This window comes from Theropithecus gelada, chromosome 11, assembly GCF_003255815.1.
Source record: "Theropithecus gelada isolate Dixy chromosome 11, Tgel_1.0, whole genome shotgun sequence".
NCBI classification, from domain to species: Eukaryota; Metazoa; Chordata; class Mammalia; order Primates; family Cercopithecidae; genus Theropithecus; species Theropithecus gelada.
This window is the reverse complement of record NC_037679.1, coordinates 97,477,629-97,495,503: the sequence shown is the minus strand read 5'-3', so window position 1 is coordinate 97,495,503 and position 17,875 is coordinate 97,477,629. Positions and strand designations below refer to the sequence as shown.

The window sequence follows — 17,875 nt, the reverse complement described above, 5'->3', positions numbered from 1 at the left end:
CTCTTGCCCCTACCCTACTCGCCCAGGTCTGTGATGATGAGTGGCACCACTACGCTCTGAACCTCGAGTTCCCCACAGTCACACTCTACACCGATGGCATCTCCTTCGACCCTGCCCTCATCCATGACAATGGCCTCATCCACCCGCCCCGAAGGGAGCCTGCTCTCATGATTGGGGCCTGCTGGACTGGTAAGTCCCTCTGAGTCTTCTCAGTGAAGACTCCAGTGGTTTAGGATTTGGGAAGGGAGGTAGGCTGGTGAGGAGCAAGGGCAGTCTGACACGGCGGCTGAGGCCACCTCATGCATCTCTCTGCAGCTGGGCAGGGTGACTCTGAAGATCTCCATGGAAGAGACCACAGCCTCCCTCCCATATCTCACACTAATCCAATGGGTCATCACCTCTGACTCGGAGGAATTAATTTCTCAGGCATCCCCAGACTCTCTGTAACTCCAGCCCGTTTCCACTTTGTTCCATCAAAGTGATGATGACTTCCATAGCCTGTTCCCCTGCTTAAGGAGAGTAACCCCTTAGATTGTCCTCAGTCTTTCAACTTTTAAGCCATTAAAAACTTTTCTCCTCTTGGGAGTGTGTGTGTGCACATGTGCCTGCCTGTCTTACCAGAGCCCACGTGTTTCCTCAGCAGTGTATCGTATTTGGGGGTCTGTCTCTAACAGAGGCTGGAGAGTTTGGGACATGACAAAAGAAGGGTTGGGGTTGAGCTGAGAGGTTGCAGGTTACACACGGGAGGGTCAGAGTCCCATGTGAACATGAGAGTACTCATGGGGATGAGAGGAAGACGTCTCATTCCTCTCTGTCAATCTCTCCACATCCCTGAACTCATCACCACTGTTTTTTTTTTTTTTTTTTAATCCCCAGAGGAGAAGAACAAAGAGAAGGAAAAGGGAGACAACAGTACAGACATCACCCAAGGTACTCTGTGTGTAAGAACTGGAGACTAGAGAGTTCTCATCCTCACCTTCTGTTCTAAGATCCCTTTTCCACCCCAAATCCTATCCAGCCTGTGACAGCCTCCTAGGCCACCAGGTGGCAGAGCCTCCAAGAAATACAGCAGGGCGGAGGCTCCTGGAGTGGTAAGGCCAGAGGCAGCTCGGCTGGGTTCTGGGTGTCCTGTCCAGCCCACAGAATGAAGAATGGGGCTCTCTTGGTGGCTTTCCATATGGCAGAAGGGAGGTGGCAGGAGTCAGGAGTCAGGTCTGGGCATCTGTGAAGCTCGCTCACATCCATCCTGGTCTCCCTGCATGTCTGGAAAGGCGTCCTCTCCTGCCACCTCCCGCTTCCTCCTTGTTTTGACTCTTTCCTCCTGTTGGTCCTGTTTCCTTTTCTTCCTCCCTCTCATCTTTGTTGCTTCTACTTTTCACCCTTTTTCTTCTCCCCTGGCTTTATTCTGTCTTCTTTTGTCTCATTTTCTTCCTTCTCCAGCCTCCCCTCTTATCTTCACTTCTCCTTCACCTCTCATCTCTTTTCCTTTTTTTTTTTGTTTCCACATTTCTCCTTTTTGTTTTCTTTCTCAACTCTTCTGCTCTTTCTCTCCTTTCCCTTTCTCTCAGCCTTCATCCTTTTCCATCCTCCTCTCTTCTCACCTTCCGTCCTGCTCCTGTGTTCCCACCCTAGGAGACCCTTTGCCGATCCACCACTATTTCCATGGCTACCTGGCTGGTTTCAGCGTGCGCTCAGGTCGCCTGGAGAGCCGTGAGGTCATCGAGTGCCTCTATGCATGTCGGGAGGGGCTGGACTATAGGGATTTCGAGAGCCTGGGCAAAGGCATGAAGGTATTGCCCCATCCTCTAGCCCTGTTCTTCCCCGCATGCCCCCCGCCCCTCCCCCTTGCCCTACCCCTCTACCTCTGCTCCCTTCCTCTCCCACCTCCTGGCCCTGCTCTCAGCTGTATCTGTATCTGGGGCCCAGGTCCACGTGAACCCCTCACAGTCCCTGCTCACCCTGGAGGGGGATGATGTGGAGACCTTCAACCATGCCCTGCAGCACGTGGCTTACATGAACACTCTGCGCTTTGCCACGCCCGGCGTCAGGCCCCTGCGCCTCACCACTGCTGTCAAGTGAGTGTTGGGTGGGGCAGGGAAAATTGTTGAGCAGAGCCAGACCCTGTCACAGGTCCTTGGCCTAAGGCATCACTTAGAGCTAGGCATACCTCTTTTGTTTTATGGATGAGGAGACAGGGCCCTCAAATGGAGAGGGTCACAGAGCAATATTGGTAGAAGAGTCTGGACTACACTCAGATTTCTCAACAATCAATACGTTACTCTTTCTACCAAGTCACACTTCTAGGGTTTTCGGGCTTTGATCTCCTTTATGCCTCTGTGCTGATACGTAAAGTGGGACACAGGATTGGGAGTGGGGAGACCGGACATTAATTCTGACTCAATACGAATTGCTTGGATAACCTTGGGCAAATGGTGAGTCCGGGCTGCTTCACTTGTTTTAATCTTGCGTCACCAAGCTCTTGCAAGGTCACATACGATGACATAAGTCTAGGGGTTGGCAGTCCTAGGCCAAATCTGGCCTGCTGCCTGTTTTTGTAAATAGTTGTATTGGAACACACCAGTGCCCATTCATTTGCATATGTCTATGGCTACTTTCACACTGGGATGGCAGAACTGTGGGTAGTTGGGACAGAGATCATATGGCCCCGCAAACAGAACTATCTAATCCTTCATAGAAAAAGTTTGCTGGCCGGCCGTGGTGGCTCATACCTGTAATCCCAGCACTTTGGGAGGCTAAGGCAGACGGATCACGAGGAGTTCAAGACCAGCCTGGCCAACATGGTGAAACCCCGTCTCTACTAAAAATACAAAAATTAGCTGGGCATGGTGGCACATGCCTGTAATCCCAGCTACTTGGGAGGCTGAGGCAGGAGAATTGCTTGAACCGGGGCCTAGGAGATGGAGGTTGCAGTGAGCCGAGATTGTACCACTGCACTCCAGCGTGGGCTATAAAGTGAGACTCTGTCTCAAAAAAAAAAAAAAAAGAAAAAAGGAAAGTTTGCTGACCTCTGAATTCTAAGTGAATGACTTTTGGTGTCTTTAAAAGAAAAACTGTAGATTGATTATTTCAAGGTTTGAGTATATATTACATGTTTAAAAATACAGATCAATTGAGAGGCAATGAAAGTATGATAGTTAAGAGCATAGGGTCTGTTGCTAGCTTTTTGGCACTGGGCAAATGCTATAAAGTAGTGATAGCAATAGAGTAACTCATGGAATTGTTATCATAACTACATGATATAATCTGGATCAAATGCCTAGCAGAGAGCTGATGCTGCTTAAATGCTGGCTATTATTACATGAAGGCGTTTTCAACCCTTATTATGGTTTATGGGCTGTTTTTAGGAGATACTGCCATCTAGTGGGTGAATTACATGCTTTAGGAGTCAGGATTTCTGCGTTCCAATCTTGTTACCCCATCCCCCATTCTGCCTCAGTTTCTCTGTGAGCTATCTTTATGAAGATAAACATCCCAAATTTGCCCCTATCCTGGGAGGGGTAGATTTAGAGGGGAGAGCGCTCTGAGCCCTAGAGGGTGACTGGGTGTGATCATCAGGCCTCAGAGTTAGAGCTGTGGAAGGGCCCGGGCCGTGGCTTTTGGGAATTTGCTGGTTCAGGGTATGGAGCTGAAGGTCACAGGCAGATGAGTTAATGTGGGTGCAGCTGATTGCTGAGTATGCACCCCACCATGTCCCAGTCAGAGCTCCAGTTGTTAAAGGGCTGTCATTCAGTTATGACAGGCTTAATCCCTCAGAGGCCAAGGCGTTGCCTCGTTCCCTCCAGTGCTCAGGAGCCGTGTCAGAAGGGAGGGCTCTGGGTTTTGGCCTAGGGTGGAGCTCTGCAAGGGGAGTTCCTGCAGGGGGGGGAGTTGACATTTTCTTTGCTGAGTGGCTCATCTGAATTCCTCCTATCTTTTTCATGCCCAGGATAGAGGTTTATCCAAGGGCTTGGAACCTGCCTATGAGGAAAGGGGCCTTGATGTTTTCTCTATGAGGTTAAGAAACAGAGTTTACATGTCTCCATATCTAAGGTTACTACATGGTTGGTGCTATCCTTATACTTCCCTGAGGTGATGGGAGGAAATATAGAGGGATATGTGTGCGTGTGTGTGTGTGCGTGTGTGTGCGCATGCAAGAGAGACAGACAGGTACCTAGCAACACTTCCCTTTCCCTGATGCTTCTCCTTGCCCCTGTCCATGTGGCTTTCGTAGCTTCCAGTTTTCAGTTCTTGGACGTCTGTCTATTTAAAGCCAGATTTATGCAGCTATTTGGTCAATGCCTAAATGCAGGTTTTCCTTAATTTTTTTTTTTTTTTTTTTTAGTATTTTCTTGGAAAGCCCATCTACTTGTGGCATTGACCCCCAAACAGATAAATACCACATCTTTTTCTCTAGTATTGTCCTCTTTCCACAGCTTTTGACTTTCCACCGGCTTCCTGTAGCCTCTATGTAGAAGTTCCGCCAGCACCTCAACTGAATGAGCTAATGCTGAAATAATCAACTGCAATCCCAAACCAGCCCTCCCCCTGAACTCTCTCTCTAATGATGTCTCTGTCCTTGCAGTCACCCAGAGCTGGAAAGCTCTGAGTCATCTTTGATTCTTCCCTGTCTTATCTTCCACTGCCCATCGGTTGCCAGGTCACCTGGACCCTGCCTCTGTGCTGGGTGTCTGAAATCTGTCTCCTCTTTCTTTTGCTGCTGTTACTATTCTAGCCCAGGTCTTATTACCTCTTGTCTGGCCCATTGCCTCCTAACTAGCTGACCTATCTCTAGTCTTCTAATTTTATTTATCCTCCACTCTGAGGCTGGGTGAGTGATCTTTTGAGTTTTCATCATCACACTTCCCTGATGAAAAAGATGTCAGTGGCTTCCTCTTGTCCACTGCATAAAAATGTCAAATGTGCTGGGTGCAGTGGCTCACACCTGTAATCCCAGCACTTTGGGAGGCCAAGGTGAGAGGATCACTTGAGGCCAGAAGTTTGAGACCAGCCTGGACAACCAACAGGCTGCATGCCTGTAGTCGCAGCTACTCAGAAGGCTGAGGTGGGAGAATCACTTGAGCCCAGGAGTTCAAGGCTGTAGTGAGTCATGATTGCACCACTGCACTCCAGCCTGGGTGACAGAGCGAGACCCTGTCTCTAAAAAGTTAGAGAAAAAAAGTCAGATCTTATCATGGCATTTAAAGCCACCAGCCATCTGGCTCCTGGTCGTTCCTGCCTCATATTCCTCTACTCCCCTTAGTAAAGCTTCTCGCCATCCACTCTGGGTCAGTACTACCCTCCTTCAAAGGCTAGCTCAGTTGCTACTTTCTCTGATCATTCCTACCTTCCTTTTCCAAGCACCCTCCTCTTATCCTAGCCAGAACTAACCTTTCCCTCCTCTGAACTCTTCTGGTTGTTTGTTCCACTCATATGTCGATGACTATATTTACCTTTGTTTTAACTTTTGTGTGCCATGTCTAATCTCTCTACCAGACCAGCAGTGCCTGGGGGTCAGGCCTCCTGTTCCCCTTGGGATTCCCAGAGCGGCAGCACAGCACAGCATTGCTCATTGCAGGGAGGATGTCTGTTGGAGTCTGTGCCTTCAGGGTCATCTGGGATTGTTTCCCAAGGGGCTTTGCCCTAGGCCTATCTGGATGACAGTGCAGATTGTAATAGGCCCTGCTCCATGTGGCACAGGAACTCAGCACATCGTGGGCATTGGCAGCTTCAGGGGCTCTGAGCTCGTCACGCCTGCTGAGATTATGCCTTCTCCCTTTTTGCTCCAGCATTCAAGCTGGGCATGCTCAGTAACACTAATCATTACAGTTCTCTCTGCAAAATTGTTTCCACTAGCACCAGCATGTGGATCAGAGTCCCTGCTCCTGCATCGCTAACTCCACTGTGAAGTCTGCTTGTTCAAATTTACACATAAATTTCCCTGGTGCAAACCCAGGCCCCAAATGGTGCCTGTGGTTTAGTGGAAAGATCAGTGGACTTGGGCCATGTGTGGTGGCACATGCCTGTGGTCCCAGCTACTCAGGAGGCTGAGGCACGAAATCGCTTGAACCCGGGAGGCGGAGGTTGCAGTGAGCTGAGATGGCGCTACTACACTGCAGCCTGGGCAACAGAGTGAGACTCTGTAAAACAAAACAAAACAAAAATCAGTGGACCTGGAAGGAGAAGAATGGTTTAAGCCTTGACTCTTTTGTTTTCTTTGTCTTACTTTTCTTTGTTTTTGTTTTTGTTTTTGAGATAGGGTCTCACTCTGTCACCCAGGCTGGAGTGCAGTGGAATGATCTTATTGGCTCACTGCAACCTCTGCCTCCTGGACTCAAGTGTTCCTTCCACCTCAGCCTCCTGAGTAGCTGGGACTATAGGTGTCTGCCACCACACCTGGATAATTTTTGTATTTTTTGTAGAGACGGGGTTTCACTATGTTGCCCAGGCTGATCTTGAACTCCTAAACTCAAGGGATCCTCCCGCCTCAGCCTCCCAAAGTGCCAATATTACAGGCATGAGCCACCATGCCCAGCCTGAGCTTTAGGCATTTTACAGCATAGAAATGAAGTTATAATGAAATAATATAGGCCAGGTGCGGTGGCTCACGACTGTAATCCCAGCACTTTGGGAGGCCGAGACAGGCGGATCACCTGAGGTCAGGAGTTCAAGATCAGCCTGACCAACATGATGAAATCCCGTCTCTACTAAAACTACAAAAATTAGCTGGGCATGGTGGCGTGTGCCCTATAATCCCAGCTACTCTGGAGGCTGAGGCAGGAGAATCGCTTGAACCCAGGAGGCAGAGGTTGCAGTGAGCCAAGATTACACCATTGCACTCCAGCCTGGGCAACAAGAGTGAAACTCTACCCAAAAAAAAAACAAACAAACAAACAAAAAAAACCAAAAAACAAAAAACAGACAAACAAACAAAAGAAATAATATGGGAAAAATACTTCATAAACTGGCAAGGGCTATTGATTGTGAGGTGTTGTTATTACTGGTAAAAGGTGGGGCTAAATGTGATCCTGACAGCATCACTCCTGAGCAGCTGTACTGTTGGTTGGTCTGGCTCAATGGAGTCCTCTAGGGATAGCTTGTCCTGGTGCCTGGATCCTAAAGCTTCATGAGACGGTGGATCTAGGTCCAAGGTGGCCAGATGATCTCACCTACCAAAGTGTGTTTCCCCGCTATTGAAGGGAATGAAAGACACGCGAAAGAGGAGGCTATCCTTTGATAGATGTCCACCGTCTACTTTTATTGTTGAATAATTTTGGGCGCATATGTGCTAGATAGTATACTGTTCCCATGTATTTTTAAACTCCTGGATAAAGAACCGTGTGTGTATATATACATGTTTGTCAGTTCAGTTTGCTTTATTTTTCATTAAAATAGCATTTATAGGTACTCCATAATCCTGGGGTAGGGCATTGATGGTGTGATCACACCCACAGGTTGGGGTTACCTGACTTTCTGTCCTCAACATTTTCCTTAGTGACATCCTACCAGGAAACGATATGTCCCCCTTCAACTGCTATGGGGGTTGGGGTGCAGAGGCATGACCCCCTTTCTTCCCTTGCCCCTCCCTGACATGAGATGCTCTGTGATAGAGGTAGCTGGGGAAGGGAGTGAAACAGAATGTAGGTTTTCAGGGAGGAAGTGTTGGGGTCACATGCTGCTTCTCCTCCTTTCTCACATAGATGCTTCAGTGAAGAGTCCTGTGTGTCCATCCCTGAAGTGGAGGGCTATGTGGTGGTCCTTCAGCCCGATGCCCCCCAGATCCTGCTGAGTGGCACTGCCCATTTTGCCCGCCCAGCCGTGGACTTTGAGGGAACGGAGGGCGTCCCTTTGTTCCCTGATCTTCAAATCACCTGCTCCATTTCTCACCAGGTGGAGGCCAAAAAGGATGAAAGTTGGCAGGGCACAGGTAAGGATGACTCCGGGGAGTAACACCATCCAGAGAACCAGCCAGTGTCTGAAGCCAGAGTGCGGGAGAACTCCTGGGGCTGGAAGCAGAAAGTGACTCCACCCTGTGTTTGTCTGACTAAACAACTTCCCTTTAAGAAGGAGAGCAAGCGGGAAACCCATGGGTGGAAATGAATTGCTGCATAATGATATTCTTGAAAATGGTGCTGCCTTCCCTTTCCCTGATCCTGGAAAGGGAGGGAGAGTGGTGGTGAGGGGATGGCTGGGGCTGAGAACCTCTGTGGGCCCTTTGGCTCTGACCCAGACCCTGCTCTCCCTAACCCAGTGACAGACACACGCATGTCGGATGAGATTGTGCACAACCTGGATGGCTGTGAAATTTCTCTGGTGGGGGATGACCTGGACCCCGAGCGGGAAAGCCTGCTCCTGGACACGACCTCCGTGCAGCAGCGAGGGCTGGAGCTCACCAACACATCTGCCTACCTCACCATTGCTGGTAAGTGGGGCCTGAGGGCCTATGCTCTGTGTGTGTGGGCCCCTCCTGAAAAGTAAGGGCCTGGGAAGCCCAGAGGGTCCTTCCTCCAGGTCCGGGGATGTGGACAAGTGCCGTTTTGCATTTTCCTAGCCTGGAAGATCCTCTGGCTTTGATTGTCCCTAGGGGAGGTGTGCTGGGTTTAGGCTCCGAATGCTTCTCTCTTCCTGCTCCTCTGCATAGCCTAGCTCACCTCCACTTCTGGTCCCACTCCTGTTTCCATCCAGGCTTCTCTCCTTCCTCTCCTCCTTCGGCTCATCTCTGCCCAGCTTTCTAACCCTCTAACTGTTTGTTACTGGTCATCTCTGTTGTACAGCTCTCTCATCTCACGTGCACACCAGAGCTTTACAAGAAGTGCTCATCTCTTAGTGAATAGTGGGAGGGATGATTTGGTAGTTTCCAAAGGAAGCCAGGAGGGAGAATGGAGAAGGTGGAGATAACCAGTTCCCTTCTATTTCCACTCCTTTCCAGGGCTCACTGAGGACTTCTGTGTTTTCCTCTTTCTCAGATTCCCTCCTGCTTGCCATCTCGCTTTCTGTCTTTCAGGATGTCTTTATCTCCTTCTTTCCATTCCTCCTCAGAACCTACAGAGCAGGAAACGGAGCCTTGATCTCTCCATCCTAGTTAGGCAGAGCGGGCAGGGATGGAGGGGAGCATCTCTCCCTTTGACCTCAGGTCGCACTTCTGCAGAGATGGGGCTGACCCGCTCTACAGCTTGTGTGGTGTCAGCTGGTGGGAGTCCAGGAGAGAGGGTCCTGCCCAGGTCCTGCCTCCACTGGACCTGCCCTGAGGTGCTTCCTCATCTCCAGGGGTGGAGAGCATCACTGTGTACGAAGAGATCCTGAGGCAGGCTCGTTATCGGCTGCGACACGGAGCTGCCCTCTACGCCAGGAAATTCCGGCTTTCCTGCTCGGAAATGAATGGCCGTTACTCCAGCAATGAATTCATCGTGGAGGTACCTAGAGAGTCTCCTTCCTTCCGCAGTTACCCACCCCCAGAAAGGAGCTGAGGTGGCATGGACTCAAAATGTTAGCTGGTGGGCATGGACATGGCAGTGTGGAGGGCTGCTGGACCCTGCGGTGGGTGGAGAAGAAGGCGATGGGGGCGGTAGTTAGGAGACGGGGCTGGGCTCTAGAGAAGTGGGGAGGACCTGGGAGAAGCGTGTGTGCCCATGGAGGCCTCCCTCTGCCCAGGTCAATGTCCTGCACAGCATGAATCGGGTTGCCCACCCCAGCCACGTGCTCAGCTCCCAGCAGTTCCTGCACCGTGGGCACCAGCCTCCGCCTGAGATGGCTGGACACAGCCTGGCCAGCTCCCACCGAAACTCCAGTACGTAAGCCTGGTGGGGCTGGGCAGGGAGGGGAAGGTGGCAGGTGAGTGGGTTGGGACAAGTATCCTCCCCTCCACCTGTGGGAGAGGACAAGGGGGGTGGAGCAATGGGTTCTGTTCCCCTGTGATACCTGCCTTAGTTGACAGCTACGGACCAATCCCTCTCTCCCTTTGGATCACTCACTTTCCCTTGTGAAGAACATGAGCCTTGTGTCATTGTAGGGGTGCTTGTTCCTGGAATCATAAAGTCAGTGTGGGTTTAGAAGTGTTTGCTTTTCCTGATGATGCCTCCTTCCCCAGCCCCAAGCAATATCAAATTAGCCCTGGACCTAGGATCCTCTGTGGTGAAGCTATCAAGCATTTACTAAGCACCTACTGTGTACTAGCACTGTCCTAAGATGATCTAAATGATTTATAGGGTAGATACAGTCCCTATCCCCAAGGAGAGAATTGGTACTATTACATGTAAAATTATGTGCAATGTGTGCAGTCACAAGAATATTTCTAAAAAATATATGCAAATATGCAAAGCGTTACATTCAGATGGAGTGCTGCCCTTCAAAGCTGCCCTTCAAAGCAACCTGGCCATGGTCCCAAAGGTTCCCAGTCATGGTCCTTTACCAATGGTGCAATTTTATTTTCAACTTTTGAGTTGCATAATTGTAGAAAAACCAGAAAATAAATATCAAATATTTCTTTTAAAGAAGAAAAATCAGGCCAGGCACAGTGGCTCACGCCTGCAATCCCAACGCACTGGGAGGCTGAGGCGGGAGGATCACTTGAGCCCAGGAGTTTGAGACCAGCCTGGGCAACATAGTGAGACTCTGTCTTTACAAAAAATTAAAAAAATTAACTGGGCATGGTAGCACTTGCCTGTAGTCCTAGCTACTTGGGAGGCTGAGGTAGGAGGATCTCTTGGGCCTAGGAGGCTGAGGCTACAGTGAGCCATGATCACACCATTGCATTCCAGTCTGGGAGACAGAGCAAGACTCTGTGTCCAAAAAAAAAAAAAAAAAAAAAGAAGATGATGAAGAAAAATCAGCCATAATTTCATCAGAGAGGAAACCACTGATAATATGAGATTTTCTGTTCCAGTCTTTTTGCTATGCCTAATTTTTCCTTTTTATAGAGTTAGGATTAACCTATTTTGTGACCTGATATTTACACTTCATATTATAAAACAAGTATTCTCCCACGTTATTAAAAATCGCTACTGATGCTGATGTTGTTGAAAGTGATTTTTGGAACCCCTTCTTAGAATTGCTTTCAGAGCCCATTTATGAGGTGCATTTATTTTTGTTATTTTTTGGACATAACTTGCTTTTGACCCTGTTCAGTGTTACTCAACTTCATCATCCACTTTTGCCAAAGTTGGCTCTGGATATAGTTCTCAGTTTTTAAACATTAAACCCACTCTCAAAGGCCGTAGATTGGTCACCTTTGAAAAAAGTCAAAAGGTTGTGCCACAGGCTCTTAAGGCGATTCTCAAAGGATTCCACGAGTACTTTCCTGGAAGAAGTTCATGGTCTGTGAATACTACGTGAAAGTACAGAGCTTATTTCAATATATGTGATGGTAATAATAGTTATAACAAACACAGGGTGCTCTCATCATGTGCCAGGCACCGTGCTGGGGGATTACGCATATTAACTCATTTAGCCATCATAAACAACCAATGAAATGGGTACCAGAATTATCCCCTTTACAGGCAAGGAAACAGAGGCACAGAGAGTTCAAGTGCCTTATCCAAGTTCACACAGCTAGAAAGTAAGTGGAGCCAGGATTTGAATCCAGGAGGCATGATTTCAGTCTGTGCACTAACCATGGCCCTCACCCCTCTCGCCAGATGTTGGATGCTTTAAAAAAGATTAGTCTGATAACTTTAGAGTTGTACATAATTAGGGGGAGCCCCTGAGGGGCTTCCCAGGGTTTTCTGACAGAGGCCAGCTCTTCTGATGCCCCCAGGGATTCAGTCTGGCTTCCTCTCCTTGTGCAGCGGCCACCACCTACGCTGTCTCTTATGTTTTCTTTTTTCTGGGACTGGCTCCCTTCTTCCTGGCTTTCTCTGAAAACAATTGCAGAGGTCTTTGGGAGGGGGAGACAGGGTCTTGTTCTGTCGCCTAGGCTGGAGAACAGTGGTAATCAGCTCACTGGAGCCTCGAACTTCTGAGCTCAAGCAATCCTCTTGCCTTAGCCCCCCGAGGAGCAGATGCATGCCACTATGCTGGCTATTTTTAAGATTTTTTTTTATAGAGACAAGGTCTCACTTTGTTGTTCAGGCTGGTCTTGAACTCCCGGGCTCAAGCACTCATCCTGGCTCAGCTTCTGAAGTGCTGGGATTACAGGTGTGAGCCGCCGCATGTGGACTTGCAGAGGCCTTTTTCAGTGTTCTACTGTGATTCACTATAGCAAGTAGGTGGAAGTGAGGATTCGCGGGGAATATAAGGCATAACCAAGCTGCAAAGATTCAGAGAAGTTTCACACAGTATTTAGTCAATAGAGACATGTTAGCAAACCAAACCTATTTATTTCAAATAAACTCTTGAGGCCAGCTATGTATTTTTTTTCCTTCTTGTGATTCCATAGCACTTTCTCCAGTTCTTTCATTGGGGATCATTCCACTCAATCTTTTCTGGGTTGGATACTAGGTCCTGCTACTCTGATTAGGCTCAAGGTAGATAGGGGTGCTGCCCAGCCTGGTGAGACTCTTGATCCTTACTTTCTTTGGTATAAGGCCCGAAGTGAGGGACTTCTTGTTCTAAGAGCCCAGCACCTTCTCCCCTGAGTGTCCAGCTGCCCTGCATGGGCTGGCCTGGCAGGCAGCGCTTCTCACCCCTCGGCCCCTGGAGCAGTGTCTGCACATGGCACCCTTTCACCTCCCCACAGTGAAGCCCAGTCTCCCCATCCTTTGTTCTGAGCTCATGTCCAGGCTGATCAAGCTTCCCTCAGATTTCAGTTGAGAGCAGCAGTTTTCCTTTGCTTCTTCTCTTATTTTGGCCTGAGAAGGACACAGAGTTCATAGCTTCCCTGAGGGCAGTGGTGATTGGCATGCCTGAGCTGACAGGCCGTTCATTGCATAAAACCTCTTCTATATACCTTTTCTGACTCCGCAAGCTGCTCCCTCCCTTTCACCTACAAGTGCCGAGTGGTGTTGCAGAATTGTGGTTTCACAATATCAAACCATTCTAAACATGCAGAAGCAGTGAGAGGCGCGATCTCCTCCAGTGGCACAGAGGCCCATCGCTCTAAATCTCCTAAGTGCACCAGAGATGAGAGACCAATGTGAACTGGAACCAGTGTAAACTGGAACAGTCAGGGGAGATTTTATGGCACATGTAGAGTTTGCATTTGGACCTGAAGTGTAGAAGGGAGTTTTGGATGGGCGTGAGAGAGAATGAGAATTTGAGAACTGGGGGTAGATGGGTGGTTAGGAGTGTTTACGGTTAGAGAGAATAAGGTTGGTTAAGAAGAGTGAGCCAAGATGATGAGGGTATTGTGCATCTACTCATATCAAATTTTGATGCCTGCCAGAATCACCTGGGGAGCTTTAAAAACTCTTGGCACCTAAATCACACCCTAGAATGTCTAGCGGGTGAGAGCCATGTATCAGTGGTTTTTAAAAATCCCATGTGATCTTTAAAAGTTTGGGAATAATTTTCCTCCTTTGTTTCCTACAAGTATCTGAAGCTTTGCAGAGTTAGAAAGCAATAGGACAGAAAGAAAATGAATGAGGAAGTAAGGAGGAACAGGTAATGATGAACTAAAGATCAAATGAAGCCAGGGAATAAAGTCAGCTCATAACATGCATACTATGAGATGCCGTGCAGTTGCTACCATGGGCCAGAATTTTGACTCTGAGCTTCTTTGAAGCTAAAGCAAAAGGAAACCTGAGCAGTTCTGAAAGCCATGATGGAGCCAAACGCTATTTCATGAAAAGCCCCGGGACTGTGAGCAGAAAGAAATCTCTCCCGGGGCTCTTCGCAGAGGGCACTGTGTGGAGCTGTGGGCAGGGCTTCCAACAGTGTCCTCGCAATCCCACAGGCCATTTGCTAAGTCACCCCTTGTGTTGGCTCTGGAGGTCATTCAAGGCTGGAATTAACTGCTCACATCTTATGTAGCAAGAAAAGTTGACCGTACTACTTAAATCCTTGATTTTTATCTGTAGCTGATTTAAAAATCCTCCCATCTCCCTGGGCTGCTGACTCATCTTAAACTAATTAACCAGACTTGTCTGCTTGTAGATACAGTGTCTGCATTTTGTCTTTCCTGTGGTCATTTCTTATTGTCCTGGCAATCAACTTGTCATTTCCTTCATTAGGCCAGGAGCTCGGAGGGACACTGCGTTGATTAAGGCACAAACCAGCTTTAGCTCATCACCATTGTGTGCTTACAGCAAGTTCACCTGCTTTGGCCTCCACTCTGAGGCTGGGGTCACCACTCCTTCTAGAGCCTAGGCTTAGCCACCGGGCCCATCTGCCAGCGGAGGCACTGCCCCGGGTCTGGTCTGTTGACATGGAGACCTGAGAGGCACTATTCCTGCCGATGGGCAGAAGAGGCAGCTCTGTCCCCTCCTCCCTCATCCCCCGTTCCCAGGCAGTTGGGAAATACTGATCCAGCCAGTCCTGTCTTCACCTTGGAACCAGTGTCGAGGGAGTGTGCCCCAGCAGAGTCCGTTCTAATTGGCTAGTGGCCTCAAGTGGGCTGTGGGTCGGGTCAGGATGGGGACCAACTTGGCAGACAGCCATCAGGGCGGCCTCAGGGAGGTGTGTGGCCTGCCCAGGCAGGGCGTTCTCCACACACCTGCTTGGCCCTGGCGTGCGTGGCAGCGGAGTGTGCTGGCTGCTGGGGAGGGGGCGCTGCAGCAGGGTGTGGGTGTGGGCGCAGGGGAGCTCCTGGGCCATGTACTTCCCTACGCTCTGCTCTGTCTATTGACACATGAGTCTCAGGCTGTAGGTAATTTGGGGACGGGGCTGGGATGTGATGTGTGTATGTTTCTAGGAGCTTGCTTGTGCGATTGCTGGTCTCTGTGTGTGTTTGGGGCACACATACATGGAATAGTCCCTCAGCAACGGACTGCCCAGGGAGAAGCCGTGTGCATGCATGGTGGGCAGGGGTGTGCACCCATGTGGGGAGTAGTGACTCAGCTGCCCGTAAGGGCCCTGGGCTTGGGGGTGCGTGTGTGGGGTCTCTACCTCCACCTGCTGTCCCTGGGGCCGTGGGCTTTCCTGCTTTGCTTCCTTGTGCTTCTCCGAGAGCTGTGTGTGTGTGTGCAGGAAGCAGGCAGGGCTGTGCTCACGGTGGCTCGCTCTGTGGCCCTCACGGCCCACGTCTGTAGTGTCTACATCTTCCTTCAGGGGGCTGCCTGGTCTGCCCAGCTGGTGGGGAGCTGGGTGACGCTGCACATATGGCTCTGCTGTGCCTTACTGGAGACCCTCAGACGCGTTCCTTTACTCCCGCTGTGTGAGCAGGCGGCGAGGTGGCTGGTGTGGGCCGGCATGCAGGCTGGCAGAGGCCTGGCTCGGGTGTGGGGTGTGGCGATCTTTGTGCAGCTGTGTGCCCACACGATCTTCCTGAGCATGTACCTGTGCATGCACATGTGCTTTGCCGCCATCAGCTCTCAGGTCCGTGTGAGAGTGCACGCGCCGTTCTGTGTCTCACTGCCTTTGAAGGTCCATGCCCCTCTGAACCTGGGCATCAAAGTGGGGCTGCAGGGCCGGAAGCATGGCAGAGCCATGGGGGAGGCAGGTACGCCTCAGGGGGAGATGTTGGGGAAGCAGGAACCCCAGACGTCCAGGAGCCCCAAGCCGACCAGGAGAAGGGAGGTGTCATGGAATGAGCTCAGCCCAGGTGGGTAAGGGAAGGGGCTGCTCTGTGCCCCTTGGACTTGTCCCCAGCCTCAGGTGCTAGTGCCCTCTTCCTGCAGCCAGGCCAGGCTTGGAGCTGCGTCTCCACCTGCACAGCCAAGCTCATGTAGTGGCCCCGCCCCTCCCTCACTGGGCACTGGCACCTCTTTCCTAGGCTGAGTGGTCTCTGGGGAAGGCACAGGTGGAATGACAGGGGCAGATTCCAGTCCTTGCCCTCTGTCCTGTGCGAATAGGGCTGTTCATGACAGTGTTGAGAGTCTTTTTCCTCTGCTGCCCTTGCCTGTCTGTACACCTGCCACCCTCTGTGTTTGTCCCTTTACCCTGCAGCAGCTCCCTTCCTCCCCTCTCCTGCCCTTCCTCGCGGGCTGTTTCTCTTCTGGCTTCTCCAGGTGTTCGTCTCTTCTCGGCCACTGTGGGTTCTGCCCTGGGACTCCTTCAGCCTGGGCTGCCTCTTTTCCTACCCAGCCCCCTGTCTGAGTGCCCCCAGGTGTGCCTGGTCACGTTCTGCTCACACCCCCCCCCCCCCGCACTCTCTCTGCAGTGATTCCCAGCGCCGCGACCCTCATCATTGTGGTGTGCGTGGGCTTCCTGGTACTCATGGTCGTCCTGGGCCTGGTGCGCATCCATTCCCTTCACCGCCGCGTCTCAGGGGCTGGCGGGCCTCCAGGGGCCTCCAGTGACCCCAAGGACCCTGACCTCTTCTGGGATGACTCAGCTCTCACCATCATTGTGAACCCCATGGAGGTGAGAGGCCGGGGAAGGGGGTTCTGTAGGGTCAAGACTGTGGAGCACACACTGGGAGAACTCCTGAGGAGGGGCAGGCCCCGGTGGAGGCTGTTCGCAGAGCTGCAGTGAGCAGGAGGGAGAGAGGTTCAGGCAGGGAAGGGGGTGCAAAGGGGATAAGGGGACCGAGGGAAGTGTGGCCCCTGAAAGAGAGGCTGGGGTGTGTGCAGGCCATTGATCCCTTCTCCTCTCTGTTCCCGCCCTCCAGTCCTACCAGAATCGGCAGGCCTGTGTGGCAGGGGCCGCTGGGGGCCAGCAGGAGGACGAGGACAGCAGTGACTCGGAGGTGGCCGACTCCCCCAGCAGTGACGAGAGACGCATCATCGAGACCCCCCCACACCGCTACTGAGGCCGACACCTCTCCCCACGCAGAGGGAGAATTCTGCCCTGGTGAAACAGACACTCCAGGTGTGGGAGAAGGACCTTCTGGGAGAACAGAGACCAAGAGGGAGAGAGGCTTCAGAACCTTTCCTCCTTTCATCTCAAAACCCCAGCGGGCCCTCTGGAGTCTGCCCTGCCCCTCCCCTAGCCCCCCATCCCTCGCCTCTGGGCTGTCATGCTCCTGGTGTGCCCCTTGCACTGGGGCTGGCTGGGTTGGAAAGTGGGCTGGACTTCAGTTGCCTTTCTACCCCCAATGGCATCTGCCCCCTTAGCAGTCACTGTGTTGGGGAGAGGGTGACGATTGCAATGGCTGGGGCTGGAGCTGGGAGTGGGATTGAAGGAAACCCTCTCCTCTCCCCCTCCCTTCTCTCTCCTGTCCATGGGAAGCTTCTCTCCCTCTGCAGCGCTCCCTGAGCTGGGCCGTCGTCCCTGCTTCTCTTATGATCGCCCCACCTCGTTTCCATTTCAGTCTGGGGACCCCGCTTCTCCCTCCTTTCCAACTTCCTTCCTTTCTTGTCCTGTTTCCCTTCCTGCCCTTGCAGTCCTGAGGTCCTGCAGCCCTGGCCCCTCCTCTGTGACCTGGTGTGGCCAAGTTGCGGGGACGGGAGGGGATGTGGGGGCCCCAGGTGTATATATATAATGTATATTTTTTCAATGTTGTCGTGAGTGCAGCCCCTGTGTTCCCGTGTGCAGCTCACGGCCTTGTGTGTGTGTGTGTGTGTGTGTGTGTGTGTGTGTGTGGCATCGTCATGTCCTGGGGCAGGGGCGGGGGGATGGGTGTGGTGAGGGAAGGGACATATCCTAGGGTTTTCAAATAAAACAATCAGAAAAAAAAAAGCTCTGTGAGGTGTCTCCTGCCTGCCTGGTCCTGTGTGGGCGTGACGGAGGCTCTGAGGCCTCAGGGGCTGTTTTGGTCTCTGCGCAGGGCTGAAGTGAGGTGGGCAGGGCTGGTGATCTTGAGGGCCTGACCGGGTAAGTCCTCAGGATGCCAGATCACCTGGAAAGTAAGCTGGGGCAGAAGGTTCCCACGCCCCCTTCCTTCAGTACCCCCTGGAAAAGTATA

At 51.3% G+C, this 17,875-nt stretch overlaps 1 protein-coding gene across 2 annotated transcripts in view; it reads left to right on the top strand.

The window, feature by feature from the left end:
* Positions 1-17,649, top strand: part of CLSTN3 (calsyntenin 3) — a 29,306-nt gene extending 11,657 nt beyond the window's left edge. For both annotated transcript variants that reach the window (XM_025401819.1, XM_025401820.1), the window contains 10 exons: positions 27-189; positions 877-930; positions 1,633-1,790; positions 1,927-2,075; positions 7,698-7,924; positions 8,249-8,419; positions 9,265-9,410; positions 9,649-9,784; positions 16,190-16,392; positions 16,640-17,649. In XM_025401819.1, coding sequence (XP_025257604.1) covers positions 27-189; positions 877-930; positions 1,633-1,790; positions 1,927-2,075; positions 7,698-7,924; positions 8,249-8,419; positions 9,265-9,410; positions 9,649-9,784; positions 16,190-16,392; positions 16,640-16,780 — 1,548 coding nt within the window. In that variant the 3' untranslated portion in view covers positions 16,781-17,649. The remainder of the gene's footprint in view (positions 1-26; positions 190-876; positions 931-1,632; positions 1,791-1,926; positions 2,076-7,697; positions 7,925-8,248; positions 8,420-9,264; positions 9,411-9,648; positions 9,785-16,189; positions 16,393-16,639) is intronic.
* The last annotated feature ends 226 nt before the right edge of the window (positions 17,650-17,875 follow it).